General features: G+C 33.1%; 1 protein-coding gene across 4 annotated transcripts in view; it reads right to left on the reverse strand.

The window, feature by feature from the left end:
• Positions 1-14,907, reverse strand: part of LOC123714522 (inactive dipeptidyl peptidase 10) — a 188,595-nt gene that overhangs the window by 37,173 nt on the left and 136,515 nt on the right. For all 4 annotated transcript variants that reach the window (XM_045668797.1, XM_045668799.1, XM_045668798.1 and 1 more), the window contains one exon: positions 4,286-4,493. In XM_045668797.1, the coding sequence (XP_045524753.1) occupies positions 4,286-4,493 (208 nt within the window). The remainder of the gene's footprint in view (positions 1-4,285; positions 4,494-14,907) is intronic.

Genomic DNA, 14,907 nt, shown 5'->3' on the forward strand with positions numbered 1-14,907 from the left:
TTCCAATGTCTAATATAAATAATACATTTTTTAAAAATATTTATTCATTTATATGTAATTTTACAGGTACACATATCCACGTAGACAATATAAATAAAAAATAAAATAAATCAATGGCGCTACAACCTTTTTAGGTCTGGGCCTCAGATTTCTGTATCTGTTTCATGATCATGCCTTCTGTGCCTGACACACGCCGTTGACTTTTTTGGGTCTAAGGCAAGCCGGTTTCCTCACGATGTTTTACTTCACCGTTTGACCTTATGTACCAAGCCAAAACCAAATACATTAATAGATATAAAAACTGAAATTAAACATTAAAGAAAGGACAACTTAATATTTGAAAAAAACTAAATAGTTGCCAAATAAAGTGAAGGTCTTCACGCTTCTTAAAATAATTACTCACATGCTTTTTCGTAAGGAAAAACCTACATCATCATAATTTGTATTGTAAACTCGAAACATAATAATCGTTATTTAATCATCGGGAACTGTTGATTTTAACGACTTCGTAATAATTGAAGGATGATATTTAATCCAACTTACTCATCTTTAATGTACAAATTTATTACAATCTATTTCGTTTCAGCAAACTTTAATTAGAAACCTTTTCTGCGGCGGTAACGAAGCCTTAATTACTCTTTTACATGATAATTTTTTTGATAAATATAATATATATTAATAAATATATTACAATACTGTAATATTATTTCTACTACTATTTTGAGTCAGTTTATTACATAAATATGAGAATTAAGTTCGGTATAACAGCCGTGCTGTAGTTATGTTCAAATATATGTGAAATGAAACACTTTGTTTGATACTGGGTTTCAACAAACTTATAACTAACGTAAAATTATGGGGTTGCGACGTTAACAAAAAGGTTAACATAAGCTAGGTATGCAACTTTTTGGACATAATCGAAAACAAGAATGTTATATTACAATGTATGAGTGAGAAAAACTATTACATTTTGGCTTCAAGTGTGCGATCATTGCTAACATTTGGTTTACGCTTATTCATTAAAATATAGACATGTAACTTATCTAATTTTAGGTTCTAAAACTCGAGGCAAGATTTAAATATCCGTTGAAACTATAAATTCGAGTTATTTGCATAGTTTCATTATATTATTAAAAGGAGTAAAAAGGCATTCTTCGGCTCATGATTCAATTTACTTTTGAAAACGCTCTGCCTGAGATTTAGTTTAATTTACTGCGAAATGGAGTTTTATACGAACTCGTTTATTATTGCATTTAATTAAAGTACCGGAATAAATTATGCCTTTAATTTCTTAAATACATATATATGTATTGTAGAATCATATGATTCTGCCTTCTTTCCATGACCTTTCCATCTTTCAGGGTTTAAGGTTGACAAAAATGTTTTAAAAGTAAAAATATGAACTGAATATATTATATCGTCCTAGGTACTATGTTTAACTGTTTTTATCTTTAATAGCTAAAACAAATCCACTTCTATGGCGTACAAGCCAAAGGTCTTGTGTTTGATACCCTGGTGAAATTGAAATAGTTAAGTTGGTAGGCATAGAACATTTCGTCGTGTCGCGATTAAAACAAGAGGTACAAATTCAAAGTCTCCTTCAACTTTTGCAACAATAAAGGGGACGAGCATAACATGATACATTATATATATTCGTAACGCATTAAAAGCATTCAACAATCGTTTACCCGACACCTAGCCACGACCATCAGCGACGTAAGAAATTTAATATAATATCCAGAGCAGTGACCTCTTACAGGACATTAACAGTGTCGTTCCAAGGTCTAAAATCAGCAAAACTTTCCAAATTTCGTCTGGAAAACCCAACCTAGGAGTTCAGGCATCTCTCTTTCGAATTCTTCAAGATTATAATGGATTTAACAGTACTTATAGCGAGCTGGATATAGTCGGTAGTAGGCTGATGAATTTTAAGAAAGCTTGTTTCGCAGGTATTTTCTTTTCTCAACAAAAACGTCTGATTACCTAAATTGTCATACATTTTAGATAAAAAAGTTTGTAACATGGTCTATAGTATATAGATATAGAATGTACGATGCGGAAACTTGTATAAATAAATATAATACCATAAGTCTAATAAACAATTGAACTAGTAAAAAAACAATTATTTTTACCTAATTTCATATACATCAGACTGCATCAGATTATTATTTCGTTTGATATATTAACGTACATCAAAGTTTATTGACCTGCTACGGTCCGGTTTAAAATAAGTTGTTACTAACTAAAAACTGTTCAAAGGTAAATTATTCGTTGTTTAGCAAAGGGTAGGCACGGGTTTTCTTTTTATGGCATAATTGTATAATAAAACTTACGGTCTTCATTCAGCCTAGTGTGCACAATTTGACACCATGGATATAACGTGGCAGGCGTATGAACAAAAGTAATAACTACACACTTATCAATAGTCAGAAATTTCAGGTAAAGATTGTGCGGGCGAAAAGCAAATGGCAACCGGGCAGGAGGCTCACCTAACGTTAAGTGATCACCGATTATGTTTTAATATTATTATTATATAGATTCAACAAAGAGATTTATGCCGCTCATGGACACCATCAATGCCAAATTTTAAACATTGGTACGCTCTTTTCTTGATGGACCCTAAGTTGAATTAATTTTGTCTGCCTTGACGTTGATGAAACTAAGCTGCAGGTAACTCAAACAAATCTTTTGAACACTCTCTGTGGTTAATGCGTTAGAAGATGCAGAGAGACCCTACATCTCTATGCAACGCCAAGACGTCAAGCCGCTGTACATTGTGATCGTGTCACATATCTGTGATGGACTACAGATTTTATTCACTTATCACAATTAAACGAACCGTTTCACGTTTTAATATTAATATAACATGGATTTTATAGAAACTGCTCCGGCCATCTTCTGATTGTGAATGGCCAGTGGTGTTAATAATTTTGTTGTTTATTGTGTGCTACCCTCTAGCTGAGTAATAAAAATGAACGTTGTTCGTGACAGCCCTAGGGTGAACGTACGACCCGGCTCCGTGTTGAAATGATATTTTGCAAGAATAATGAAAAGAGTTTAGTGGCGTGTTAGACGGTGTTTGACTTTATTGGTTAATGTTTCGCGTGATTGTTAGACGAGTATAATCCCTTCCTCCCAATAAAACATACATTATTAGGGATGCAACGGGTGGTCTAACTCGCTAACAAGCGATTTTTATAGGGTTCCCTAGTAAAAAAAAAACACTTAAAAACTCATTAAGTATAAAGTACAAGAAGTGCATTACCATGGAGAGTGTTCAGAGGAGTTGTTCGGATTAATACCTGCAGCTGAGTTTCATCATCGGACGTCGAGGCAGAATACAAAATTCCACCCGTATCACCTCGACATCCGCCGTTCCACGACTGAGCGTTTTTCAAGGCAATTTTTGCCGCGCACCACCGCTATGTGGAACCAGCTGCCTCAAGAAAAGAGCGTACCATTTCTTAAAAGGCCGGCAACGCAATTGCGAGCCCTCTGGCATTGAGAGTGTCCATGGGCGGCGGGCGGTATCATTTAACATCAGGTAAAGTAAAGTTAGTAAGTAAACAAAAATAAAGTTACGAATAACACTAAAAAATTATAGAACCAAACTTAATCTAAAATAATACAAAAAGTCACGATTAAACAGGATAGGATAAGGTTAGGGAGGTGCCAATCTTAGGGAGCGTGTTCCACAACTTAACGGCGGAGATTCTAAACGAATTGCCTAAGGATGAGCTGTGAGATGGAATTTCCAAAAAGTATCTAATAGAGGAGCGTAACATATACGTACTACGTATACGTATAAGCCTGGAGTATTAAACTTATACATTTTTGAACTTGGCGTATTAAAATATTTTATTTTTACTATACATAAACTTCTTTTTATGCTATTAAACAAATCTTTACATAAATTCAGTACTTAATCATTAAAGGGATTGGTAACAATAAAATCATTTTAATCCAAGCATCTTTATCTATTAAAGAAATCAATAAACTAACTAAAAGGCATTGAGTAATACGTACGTATAACTTATGATACACTATTTATTCCACTAAAGAACTCAGAGCTCCCCTTGCCGACACCACACTTGAGGCGAACAGATCAATATCATCCTCATGTAAATATATCCTAGCAACAATGATTCAACACGTAGCATTCCTTTGAAGGTTGTCTATTATTTATAAAATGAGGATACGCTATAATGTATTTATCACCAAAACTCAAAGTATTTTTTCACAGGACAAAACCTATAAATATTTTTACTTTATGAGTGTAACTCACCTGATAACCAAGTGCCGTTAAATTGCTTATAATGTTCCGTAAGAACATCGGCAAGTGTAGGCCGTCTTCCGCGGCCCCTTCCATCGTCTCCTGTGGGGGTGAGCAGTGCTATGCTAAACACTATCAATCCGAGCACGGCCGCTATCACCAACAGCGCTATGAGAATGCCTCGCCAATTGCGTTGCGTGGGCGTAGCGGCTGCTAGTTCCTAGAACAATAAGATAAAATTGTTAATATATCGAGCTGCGGCAAAGTGTTATGAGGCTTTAGAAGCATCAGGCCACCTGTCAATTCACAACTGTTCCAAATGCAGAAATTAGGACACTCAAGCAAGACGAAATCAACTGGTTGATAACTGGACTGGCTTATCATACAGGTTTATAGTTGCTTTTGACGTAGCTCACATACTGTTTGACTGTATGTTAGTTATTTTTTATAAATAATAATGTAAAATCTTTAGTTGCAATATTTGTAAATATGCGAGCACCATGTATCTACATAATAATATAGTTTTTTATAACACCATGCGGTTATTTCAGTATAGTAGTTATTTTGTTCTCGGTACAGACTCCTCACATGATTATCAAATCAATGTTTACAAACTATTGGTAAAACTATTTTAAAAGAGTAAGTTTGGAGTTTGTTGTCCATTCTTATCTAGATGAGGCTACTTTTTTAGGGCTACTAGTATTTTTTTAATACCTTGTAATTTTGTCTTTCAAATATACCTTTTCAATAGGTCTAATTGAAATAAATGATGTGGTTTAAAAGTCAAAACTTAATGTAAGATAATTTTGATTTGCTTTAATAAATTAAAAAGGCGAACTGAACTTTGCTGCTACAAGCGAATTTTTATATAACATTAATATACAGTAAACTGAGAAAATGTATTTTACTAAAATTAATTTATGAGTAAAATTCTTTAGTTGGTAATGATAAAGAATGACTGGAGAGTCGTAAAGAAATGCGAAGGCTCTGCTGCTACTGAAACCAGCAACAGTCTTGAATTGGTGCCGATCACGAAGCGACAGTAATTTACGTTAGGGAGTCTTGACACATTTTGCAAGACCAAAGTAATTAGTAAATTGTACACTTCATAGAACTAAGAACTCTAATGTCGTATTGTCTGACATTTTAAAAATGGTTATTAATAACAACAATATATATATATATTAATAATAACAAGTAAATTTACTTTTTTATTAAATCCTATTGATTTTAAAGTAAAATCTTGTTAACAATTTTATTCATATGAAATTTTAGTTAATTTTAACCAACAGTAGATTGCTTGGTATACGGAATCACAATAGCCGAGCTAGATTGAAAGGGTTTAAATTAATTGCAACACAGCGAAATAACAGCAACAAAATTGTTCCTGGTTTTGTTAAAAAAAATCAGTTTCTCTTGCATATAATATCGTGACAATACATATTCGTTATTATTTTGACTCAGCATAATAATATTCTAGTCTAATGTGTCGAATGTGCGGCCTCAATTAGCCATTCATGCTTTCATTATTATTCATAGAATTAATCTTTATATCAAATTACAAATAGCAAGCCAAATGTCAACGCAAACGAAATATCAGTATAAATAAAATTATTCAATTTTTAAGTGCTAAATTACGATCATATTTAATCTCCATACTTATTATAGCTGTCTAGACTAAATACAGTATTCGTACGAATTTTATAACGCTATTATTTAAAAGTTATACACACTCACCTGTTTTTGTTAATGTTAAATATTTTGTCATTTTAATAATCATTCTTTCTAAATAATATTAATCTGATTGAAGTTCCTTGATGCCAATTTATATAAATCGTGTGTATGAATCGCACTAATAATTTGTTAACAAGAATTAGGCGGCACATAAATCGAGCGGGTAACACGCCAAATCATTGATTACTATTAAGAAAAAAATAACATCTAACAACTAATACGTATTTATTATATTGTAATAATCAGCTGTTGCTCCTTTCAATGGTTTGTCTTTGAGAAAACAACTTCGACTTTAGAAATTTAATATCACTGTACGGAGAAATCGGAGATCTTTAGCCGGTGTTGCGTTCTTGTATAAATTGCTAAATCATCAAATACAGAGCAGTGACCTCTTACAGGACATTAACATTGTCGTCCCAAGGTCTAAAATAGCAAACTTTCCGAATTCCGTTTGGAAAAAACTCGCTTTCGAATTTTTCGCGATTAAACAGTACTTATCTGCTGGTATTTTTTTCTGCTTAAAAAAACTTCTGGTTAGCTTAAAGCTAAATTGTCATACATTTTAGATAAGGAGTTTGTAACCTATACCATAGATATAGCATTATGTATGATGTGGTAAACTTCAATATATAGCATTATGTATGATGTGGTGCACTTCAATATATAGCATTATGTATGATGTGGTAAACTTCAATATATAGCATTATGTATGATGTGGTAAACTTCAATATATAGCATTATGTATGATGTGGTAAACTTCAATATATAGCATTATGTATGATGTGGTAAACTTCAATATATAGCATTATGTATGATGTGGTAAACTTCAATATATAGCATTATGTATGATGTGGTAAACTTCAATATATAGCATTATGTATGATGTGGTAAACTTCAATATATAGCATTATGTATGATGTGGTAAACTTCAATATATAGCATTATGTATGATGTGGTGCACTTCAATATATAGCATTATGTATGATGTGGTAAACTGCAATATATAGCATTATGTATGATGTGGTAAACTTCAATATATAGCATTATGTATGATGTGGTAAACTTCAATATATAGCATTATGTATGATGTGGTAAACTTCAATATATAGCATTATGTATGATGTGGTAAACTTCAATATATAGCATTATGTATGGTGTGGTAAACTTCAATATATAGCATTATGTATGATGTGGTAAACTTCAATATATAGCATTATGTATGATGTGGTAAACTTAAATAATTAAATAAAGACAAATAAAGAGATTGTTTAGATAGAACAATAGAACAAACACTGAACTTATTAGTACTTTTTTAAAATGTCGTTCCTAAATAACGTTGCGAAATAAAGATATAAGGAAACAAAACATTCACTTTAAATGCTAAATAAATCTACGCCATTTTGTTGAGGCTTCCATGAAAGCCTCAAACGAGTTGAGTGCCTCTCTTATTTGATTAATAGGTTTGGCGAGTTCATTAATAAATGAATACGGCTTTTAATGATTCAAAGTAAACGCTCAATCATCAGCTTATTATATATATTATACCCACTGAAATCCATTTACTGAGTGCCTCATTTAAAAATAAACATACATATTTAAAGATGAGAAAGATTATTATAATACATATACAAAACTAATTTGAACTTGACGTTTCAAACAATTGTTTTTCCTTAACAAATAAATTGTTTTTAAATGATGTAATAAAAAAAATTGTCCCCGGTACTCGGTCCTATACATATATATGATAGAACTATGGGTTGTGGGAACTATGGCTAGATTCGACAATTCTGTGAAAGCATTTTGAAAGAAAAACATTTGCTACGTAGAAAATTGTCCGTAGTCCGTAAAGTAAGGTGTGGCTGATATGTGAACTCATTTCTTCTTGCAGATCAGTCACATTGTTTTGTTGCAAATGAGTCGATACTGTCTATTTATTATGTTTTCGTAGTAGCCCAACGAAGGCATAAATATGTTCTGCGTAGGTAATTTTTTGTCACTCATTTCTATCGTTTTAATAATATTTTAATATCATTATATCATTTATATAAAACTGAAAATTATGCATAGAAATTAATAGAATTGATCTTATGCCTAATATAATTTTGAAAAATTTTTTTTGCTGTTGTAACTGCTCGATACGTCTTGTCAGAAAGTTTGGCATGCGATTACGTGACAATATTTATTGTACCGCGAAAACTTTGTCGTAAATTATTCATCCATCACAGTGTTTGAAATATTAGAATGAAGGAGGGATGGAGCAAAGTTTGTCCTTGTTGTTTTAAATAGGTTTTTTCGAAAGCTTTATTCGTCATGTTATGTAACTATGCAATACAGCATCTCTATTTCGTTTACAGTTAATTAAAACTATTTAAAAGTTTAATTTTATTTTGCAGTTTTTACTATGAGATTTTATTCTCTTAGGTAGAAGCTGAATTATTTAGATAACATAGATATTCTTTATGGATTGAGGGCCATATAGAATAAAGTAAAACAAAATTAAAGGAACAGGAGGCCAACCAAGAGGCGGATCATTCACGACCCAGAGGCACAGAGGCAGCATCACCGAGAGTATTATGAGTGAGTTACTGGCTTTCAAGGGGATCGTAAGCTCTTTCTGTTTTTGGTTTTCAATGCGGTTGTTTTAAGACCTGAGTTCACTGAAACAGCTAAGATTACGGTTCTTTTACAGACCATAATCGCAAATAATAAACGATTTCTATGTTTATGGTGATTGGTATGTTTTTTTTTCGTTACTTTATGGTGATTGGTACAGGGGAATAAATGCCAGTTATTCTATGGACTGTCTATGTTTTCCTTGTTTGTAAAAAACAAACAACAATATTCCTTATACCTATTCGTATGAAACACTAATCAAAATTAAACGACAACTATTAGTATAATGATTTAATTTGTAAATTTTAAGGTAAACTGAGAAAACCAAACAATACCTATATTGCTGTTTGATATTATACATATTTATTTTAAAAGCCCGGGAGCTATCGATCGTCGCAACCGGCTGTTGGGGTGTAGGGGGGCAGGGGAGGGGAGGTCTAATAATAGGATCTCATTGTTATCGTGATAAAGGACAGCGAATAGAAATTATCTAAGAAGAGTTTGTTAACATTTGTGACAGTCAATTTCTGTTGGTTTTAGTAGAATTTATTATTTGAATAAAGTACTTATGCGATTTAAAAAGAAGACGTAGCGATAGCAACGAATATGTCTATATCTCATGTAATAGTAACAAAAACAAATAATTCAAATGAATTTAAAAAGTTAATCCTTAAAGAAAACTAATATTTTTTCTGTCGCCTTGAACGTTGTGTCACTAGTTACCAATTTAATCTTCACGGCTTAGCACACCGACACCAGAATCCACTGCAGAGCCGAGTGGCTTTGCAAACGATTAAACTTCCCTGTGCCTTGATGGTTAACGGAATAAGTTAAAGTTCATTTTTTTCAATTACATATGTGTGTGATTCTAATATTAGAAAATTCCTGTTTATAAATTGACCTGAGGATTTGTTTCCTTCAATCGGTCATCAAAGGGTCAACCTCATCAAGGCTCAATCAAATTTTAATATATATGCCGGAGAAAAAAAGGTTTTGTCAGGTGCAATTGCTCATCAAAGTCAAAGTCAAGTTAGTTTAAAACCGTTAATTCGTGTGGTTTATTCATTTGCCAATATTGCAAGATCGTTGTTTCGATCGATTTAGTATTTTTACATCTTCCTCCAGTGATGATGCAGAGACCTGGATTTTATACGTTATCTAAATGGTATTGATCATTGAGCCAGACACGAACAAATTATTTAGTATCGAATTTTTAAGATTTAAACCCCTGTAGCTTAAAAACGCAGCAACGTACAAACATGATTAATTAAGAATTTTTTTTTGTATTTATCCGAACTTTAATTTCTATCAATACGAAATACGAGCAAATCATACGGATACCTTAATGCTCCCTAGCACCCTAGCTAAAACGAGAAAACTTTATCCAACTTTGTAAATATTTTATCTAGAATACAAGGAACTTATCATTTAATTCTCACATAGTTTTCTAAAGCTAGGTGGTTATCTTTGAAACATTTGCAAGTAATAATATAATCTAGATAAAGTTGGAAGCTCTGTTACAAGCCACTATTAGTCAAGGTCCTATCTGCTATGTAACTAGTTGCAAACCGGCTTTGAGAACGAGTTTAATATTCTTTTTAATTAGGCAATTACTTACAACTTTTCTCTCGTAACCATTCTACTAGCCTGTGGAACAAGCACAATTTTTAAGTCATTTTCTTGGACAAGAAGTTATTGTACATTATGTGTGTATGAATGTATTAAAAAATTGCATTATTATTATATACGGAAAGATGAAACTTCAGGCTAAAATGTATTTTCAAAGAAATTGCGAATTTTCATGGGCTTTAAAGTTCCGCATCTGTTTCATGATCATTTGTCAATCTAATAGGCAAATAGGTGACTTTTTGGGTCTAAGGTGAGCCTTTTTAATGATGTTTTCCTTCACCGTACGAGCCACTCTTAAATGAGCACATTACAGTCCATTGATGCACAGCCGGGTTTCGAAACCACGACCTTAGGTATGAGTCACAGGCTGAAGTCACAAAGCCAACACTGATCTTACGTATTTACATATCTATATTAATCAGTGGTCTTAGATTCAAATCCTGAAATTTAATGATTTCTGGTCCTCCTGCGATCGGACGTCTAGCTACGACCCTAATTACGAAGAAAATTAATTAATGAAACAAATGTAATCTGAGCCCAAAACAGAGTTTTAATTCTGTTTTATTAATAATATTATCTTCTACCTAATAACTAATGATACTTTGACTATGACTTTATATTTATATATATATATATATAAATATAAAGTTAAAACAAAATGTAATTCTATGATTATCAGTTGTACGTATAGGGCTGTATACCTAAGATTGTACAAGTAAATTAAGGCATACCATTTCAAATATTAAACCAAATTGAACAAGAGCAACGTCAATACATTTCGGGATGGAACGATATGAAAATGTTAAATCAACTTTGATTAATTCATATGAATGGATTTGTAAAATAACCATTTTTTGGGAAAGGAATCTTGATGGTTTCGTAACGCTTTCCTGCTTCCAAACGAAATAACAACTTACGATTATAGATAATTTTTTGTATGACAATTTCATATACAAGTCATAAGATTGTCAAAATCAAAATCAATTTTTTTTTATTTCAAATAGGCCTTTGCAGGCTCTTATGAAACGTCTAGTTGCACGGTGCCAAAAAGTGGGTCTCATGGAGAAGAACCGGCAAGAAACTCCATGGACACTCTTTTCAACAATGCTTACAAAGACTCGGTTACAATAGTAATAATCGGCTGAGAAGTTTATATAATGCAAGGTATACAGAGATTCTATACAATGCAAAAGAAAATTGAGTTTTTACTATTAGTGTAAAATGAGATACACACACTTGCACAGCGCAAGTTGCCAGGGAAGCCGCACATGCAGAGATGAATTAGCGCCATACATCTTTCTCGTCAACATAGTCTTGGATTTTATAATACGCTTTTTTAATTAGGATTCCTTTGATGACGTTTTTGAACTTTTTAGTCGTAAGATCAGTTACACACTTCGGTAGCCTGTTGTAGAATCTGACACAATTCCCAAGAAACGATTTATTCGATTTTGTTAATCTGTATTTTGGGACTACTATTTTATGCTTATTCCTGGTATTTATAGAATGAATAACACTTTTGACGGTGAATTGATGCAAATTTTTACGAACAAACATGATATTCTCTAGAATATTAAGGGAAGGCAACGTGAGTATATTAATTTCTTTAAATAATTCTTTCAGAGACTCGCGGGGGCCAAGATTATAAATTGCACGAATTGCCCTTGTCTGGAGAATGAATATGGCATCTACGTCAGCGAATAGAACACTAAGATAAATATCACAAGAGGTAACGTGGGTTTCGAGTCGGCTATAATATCCTCATGAGGATATTTCCGGAGTAGTTGTCGCCCAGGCCCGGCGGGAAACGGTAATCCTATTAGGTAAATAAAGGCCCTTTTAGGAAAGGGAAGGTATGCCTGATCGCGTGCTTGATAGAGATTTATGAAAAAAAATATACATATACATTTATTTATAAAAGCTTGCCAACGCACGGCACACTGACACATTGGTCAAGCACTTATAGGCAAACATATACACGAAATCATTGTTTTCAAAGTGTGAGAGGAAAATCTATAGATCCATCCAGACCCAGCTCGCTTATCACCATGCTCAATCTGGACATCGGTAAGTTTTGACCAAAAATGTTCTCCGGAAAGGAGGGACAAATCGTTAGCTAGAAATTTAAATTTTGTTGAAGGGTTGGGGGCGATCGACCTGATTGTTAAGTATGTTAATTGCGAACGATACATCTGACAACATCTTAAAGTGCGCTAGCTTGGTTTCGCATATTGGCAATCTTTTTTCTAAGCGGTCGAGTGGTATGCGTCGCATATTGCCTCCATACAACTGTATGTATATTCTGCGCACGAGACTATTATATATATTATACAAATTCATTTAACTTAGGTAGTTCAGTGCATATTTTACAACCCTAACCAATGCTTACATTAAACAAATCATATCAAAACGATATTGTACCGTGAATAAAGTAATATCAACATGACTTTATTATTCAACCATTGTTAAATGATTTTCAGATCAATATTTGATGGATTCAATTGTATTGGGCTGGCACCCACATTGGTTAAATTAATAGTGAAGTGACAGGTAAATTTTAAGGTTAATTAAAAACTATTGAAGCACACGAGGGTCATACTATTGCTATATAGGTGCAGGTATTATCGACATTAACATTAACACATGCATTCTACCTGACCTTTTGTATGGTAGACAAACATTGGCTTTAAAACAGCCTGCCAGCTTTAACGTTAAAAAATCAGACAGATTGAACAAACTGGTACATAAGAGATAAGACAAACGTCATAGTCATTACCTCTAAAATAAGAAGACTTAAGTAGCGATGGGCTGGATACATGATAAGAGGAAAAGACAAATGGAGTAAAATTGTGACACGATGGTACCCTCGGTAAGGAGTAGAGACCACAAAAAAGATGGGAAAACGACATCAGACAAGTGGCAGGAATGATGTGGAACAGAGTGATCCAAGAAATATATGAACGGAAAAGGTTGGAGGCGGCCCTTGCCGACCTGCAAACAAACAAATCTACAGAAATCAAGCAAGATCCAAGCACGAGAACAGTTTTTTATCAACTTTCTAATATTTAGTTGAATATAATGATCTATGTTTATGTATGTACCTAAGTCGATCTGAATAAAAGGCTATATTATTATATATGTCGATAGAGGTTCAAAATTGTAAATCAAAGCAGTCATGTATACTAACAGTAAATAAAAGCTCCCATAGAAAACGTAATGTTAAAACTTTTCTCGTATTCCTTATTAAGAATTCACAATAAATATAAAAACTCTTTTCAGACTTTAACTTCGAAAGAGAAATAAACCGATGTTTTCCTTTATGAGAAAGTTCTTTGGCGAAATGATGTTGCTGCATCTAAGTGCATGCTCGTAAAAATATCATAAACTGCACAAATTGCCCGGATTTCAGTGACATTTCGTAGTATAAAAGTGCACAACGACCCGCGCAGATCCGGATAATTTGATGGGTTTTTAGCTTGGATAACCCCATTTTAGTACTTCAATATAATTCTGTACATATATGAATTGTGGCGCACGTCATGACGACATGTAGGGTCACTAATGTATTTTCAAAAAGGAATTCTGTAGTTTAATGTAAAACGTGTCATAAGTCTTGTCTTAAAATTTTAAAAAAGTTCGAGAGATTGTAACTCGTTGATAAAACAAAGTTAGATGAACACAAAAATCATCAAAACTGTGCCGGTAAGTTTAAGTTTTCGCAAAGTTTCGTGACTACTTTGTAGAGACATACGGAAAACTAAGCGCTGTATCGACTTAGGTCACTCACACATACATAAAGTATAAGTACTCACACACACAAGTAATATACCCGTGGATTAACTATACCTACTCGATAATTTGGCATTCTATTTCTGAAGACGGCAGATTCCTAAGATAGATAGGTAAGATATGCAGAGAAATGCCTCAAGTTACTCCTTGATGCTTGTCTGTACGGAATTCGGTTTATGCAATGTAAATAAATATGAACTCTAAAAGGTTTCCGGAGCTTTTGATCGATATGCAGGCGCATGATATTTTGAGACGGGAATATTTTAAAATAAAATTTCGCTCAAATAATTTAGGTTTTGAGGTTATGTTTCATGATATCGAAAGAATCTACAGTAATTTTATTTTTTATAGATCATGGTCGACAAGATGTAGGGAGGAGTGATGGCAGAAGAAGTCGGAGTAAATCGACACTCGTTGGTCTGACCAAATTAAGACATATATGGGTCTCAACATCCCTAATGCACTGAGACAAGCTGAGGATAGAGTGCTGTGGAGGCAGCAAGTTGATGTAATGCTTAGGGCTTCTCAAGATGTGCACGACCTTCAGTAATGAAGACTACTAAGAATAGTATTCATTCTACAAAAGTATAATTTGTTTGATTAGTCAAATCTGATTCAAATAACCTATTTCTAGAAGATGCAATTCACCACGAAAATATTTTTATTTATTTATTGTATAAGTGTTCTTAATATAAAGGAAGTTGATGTGGTGGAAACACAAACTGTGCACAGTTTTTCTATCCACCGGGACGTCGAACATAATTAAATCATTAACACACATATATATATACTAAGGCCAGTGACATATAAACTGTAAATTTATAACAATCAACCATTCAAACGATTTAAAATTGCACGTAAAACGTCAT

This window comes from Pieris brassicae, chromosome 9, assembly GCF_905147105.1.
Source record: "Pieris brassicae chromosome 9, ilPieBrab1.1, whole genome shotgun sequence".
NCBI lineage: Eukaryota > Metazoa > Arthropoda > Insecta > Lepidoptera > Pieridae > Pieris > Pieris brassicae.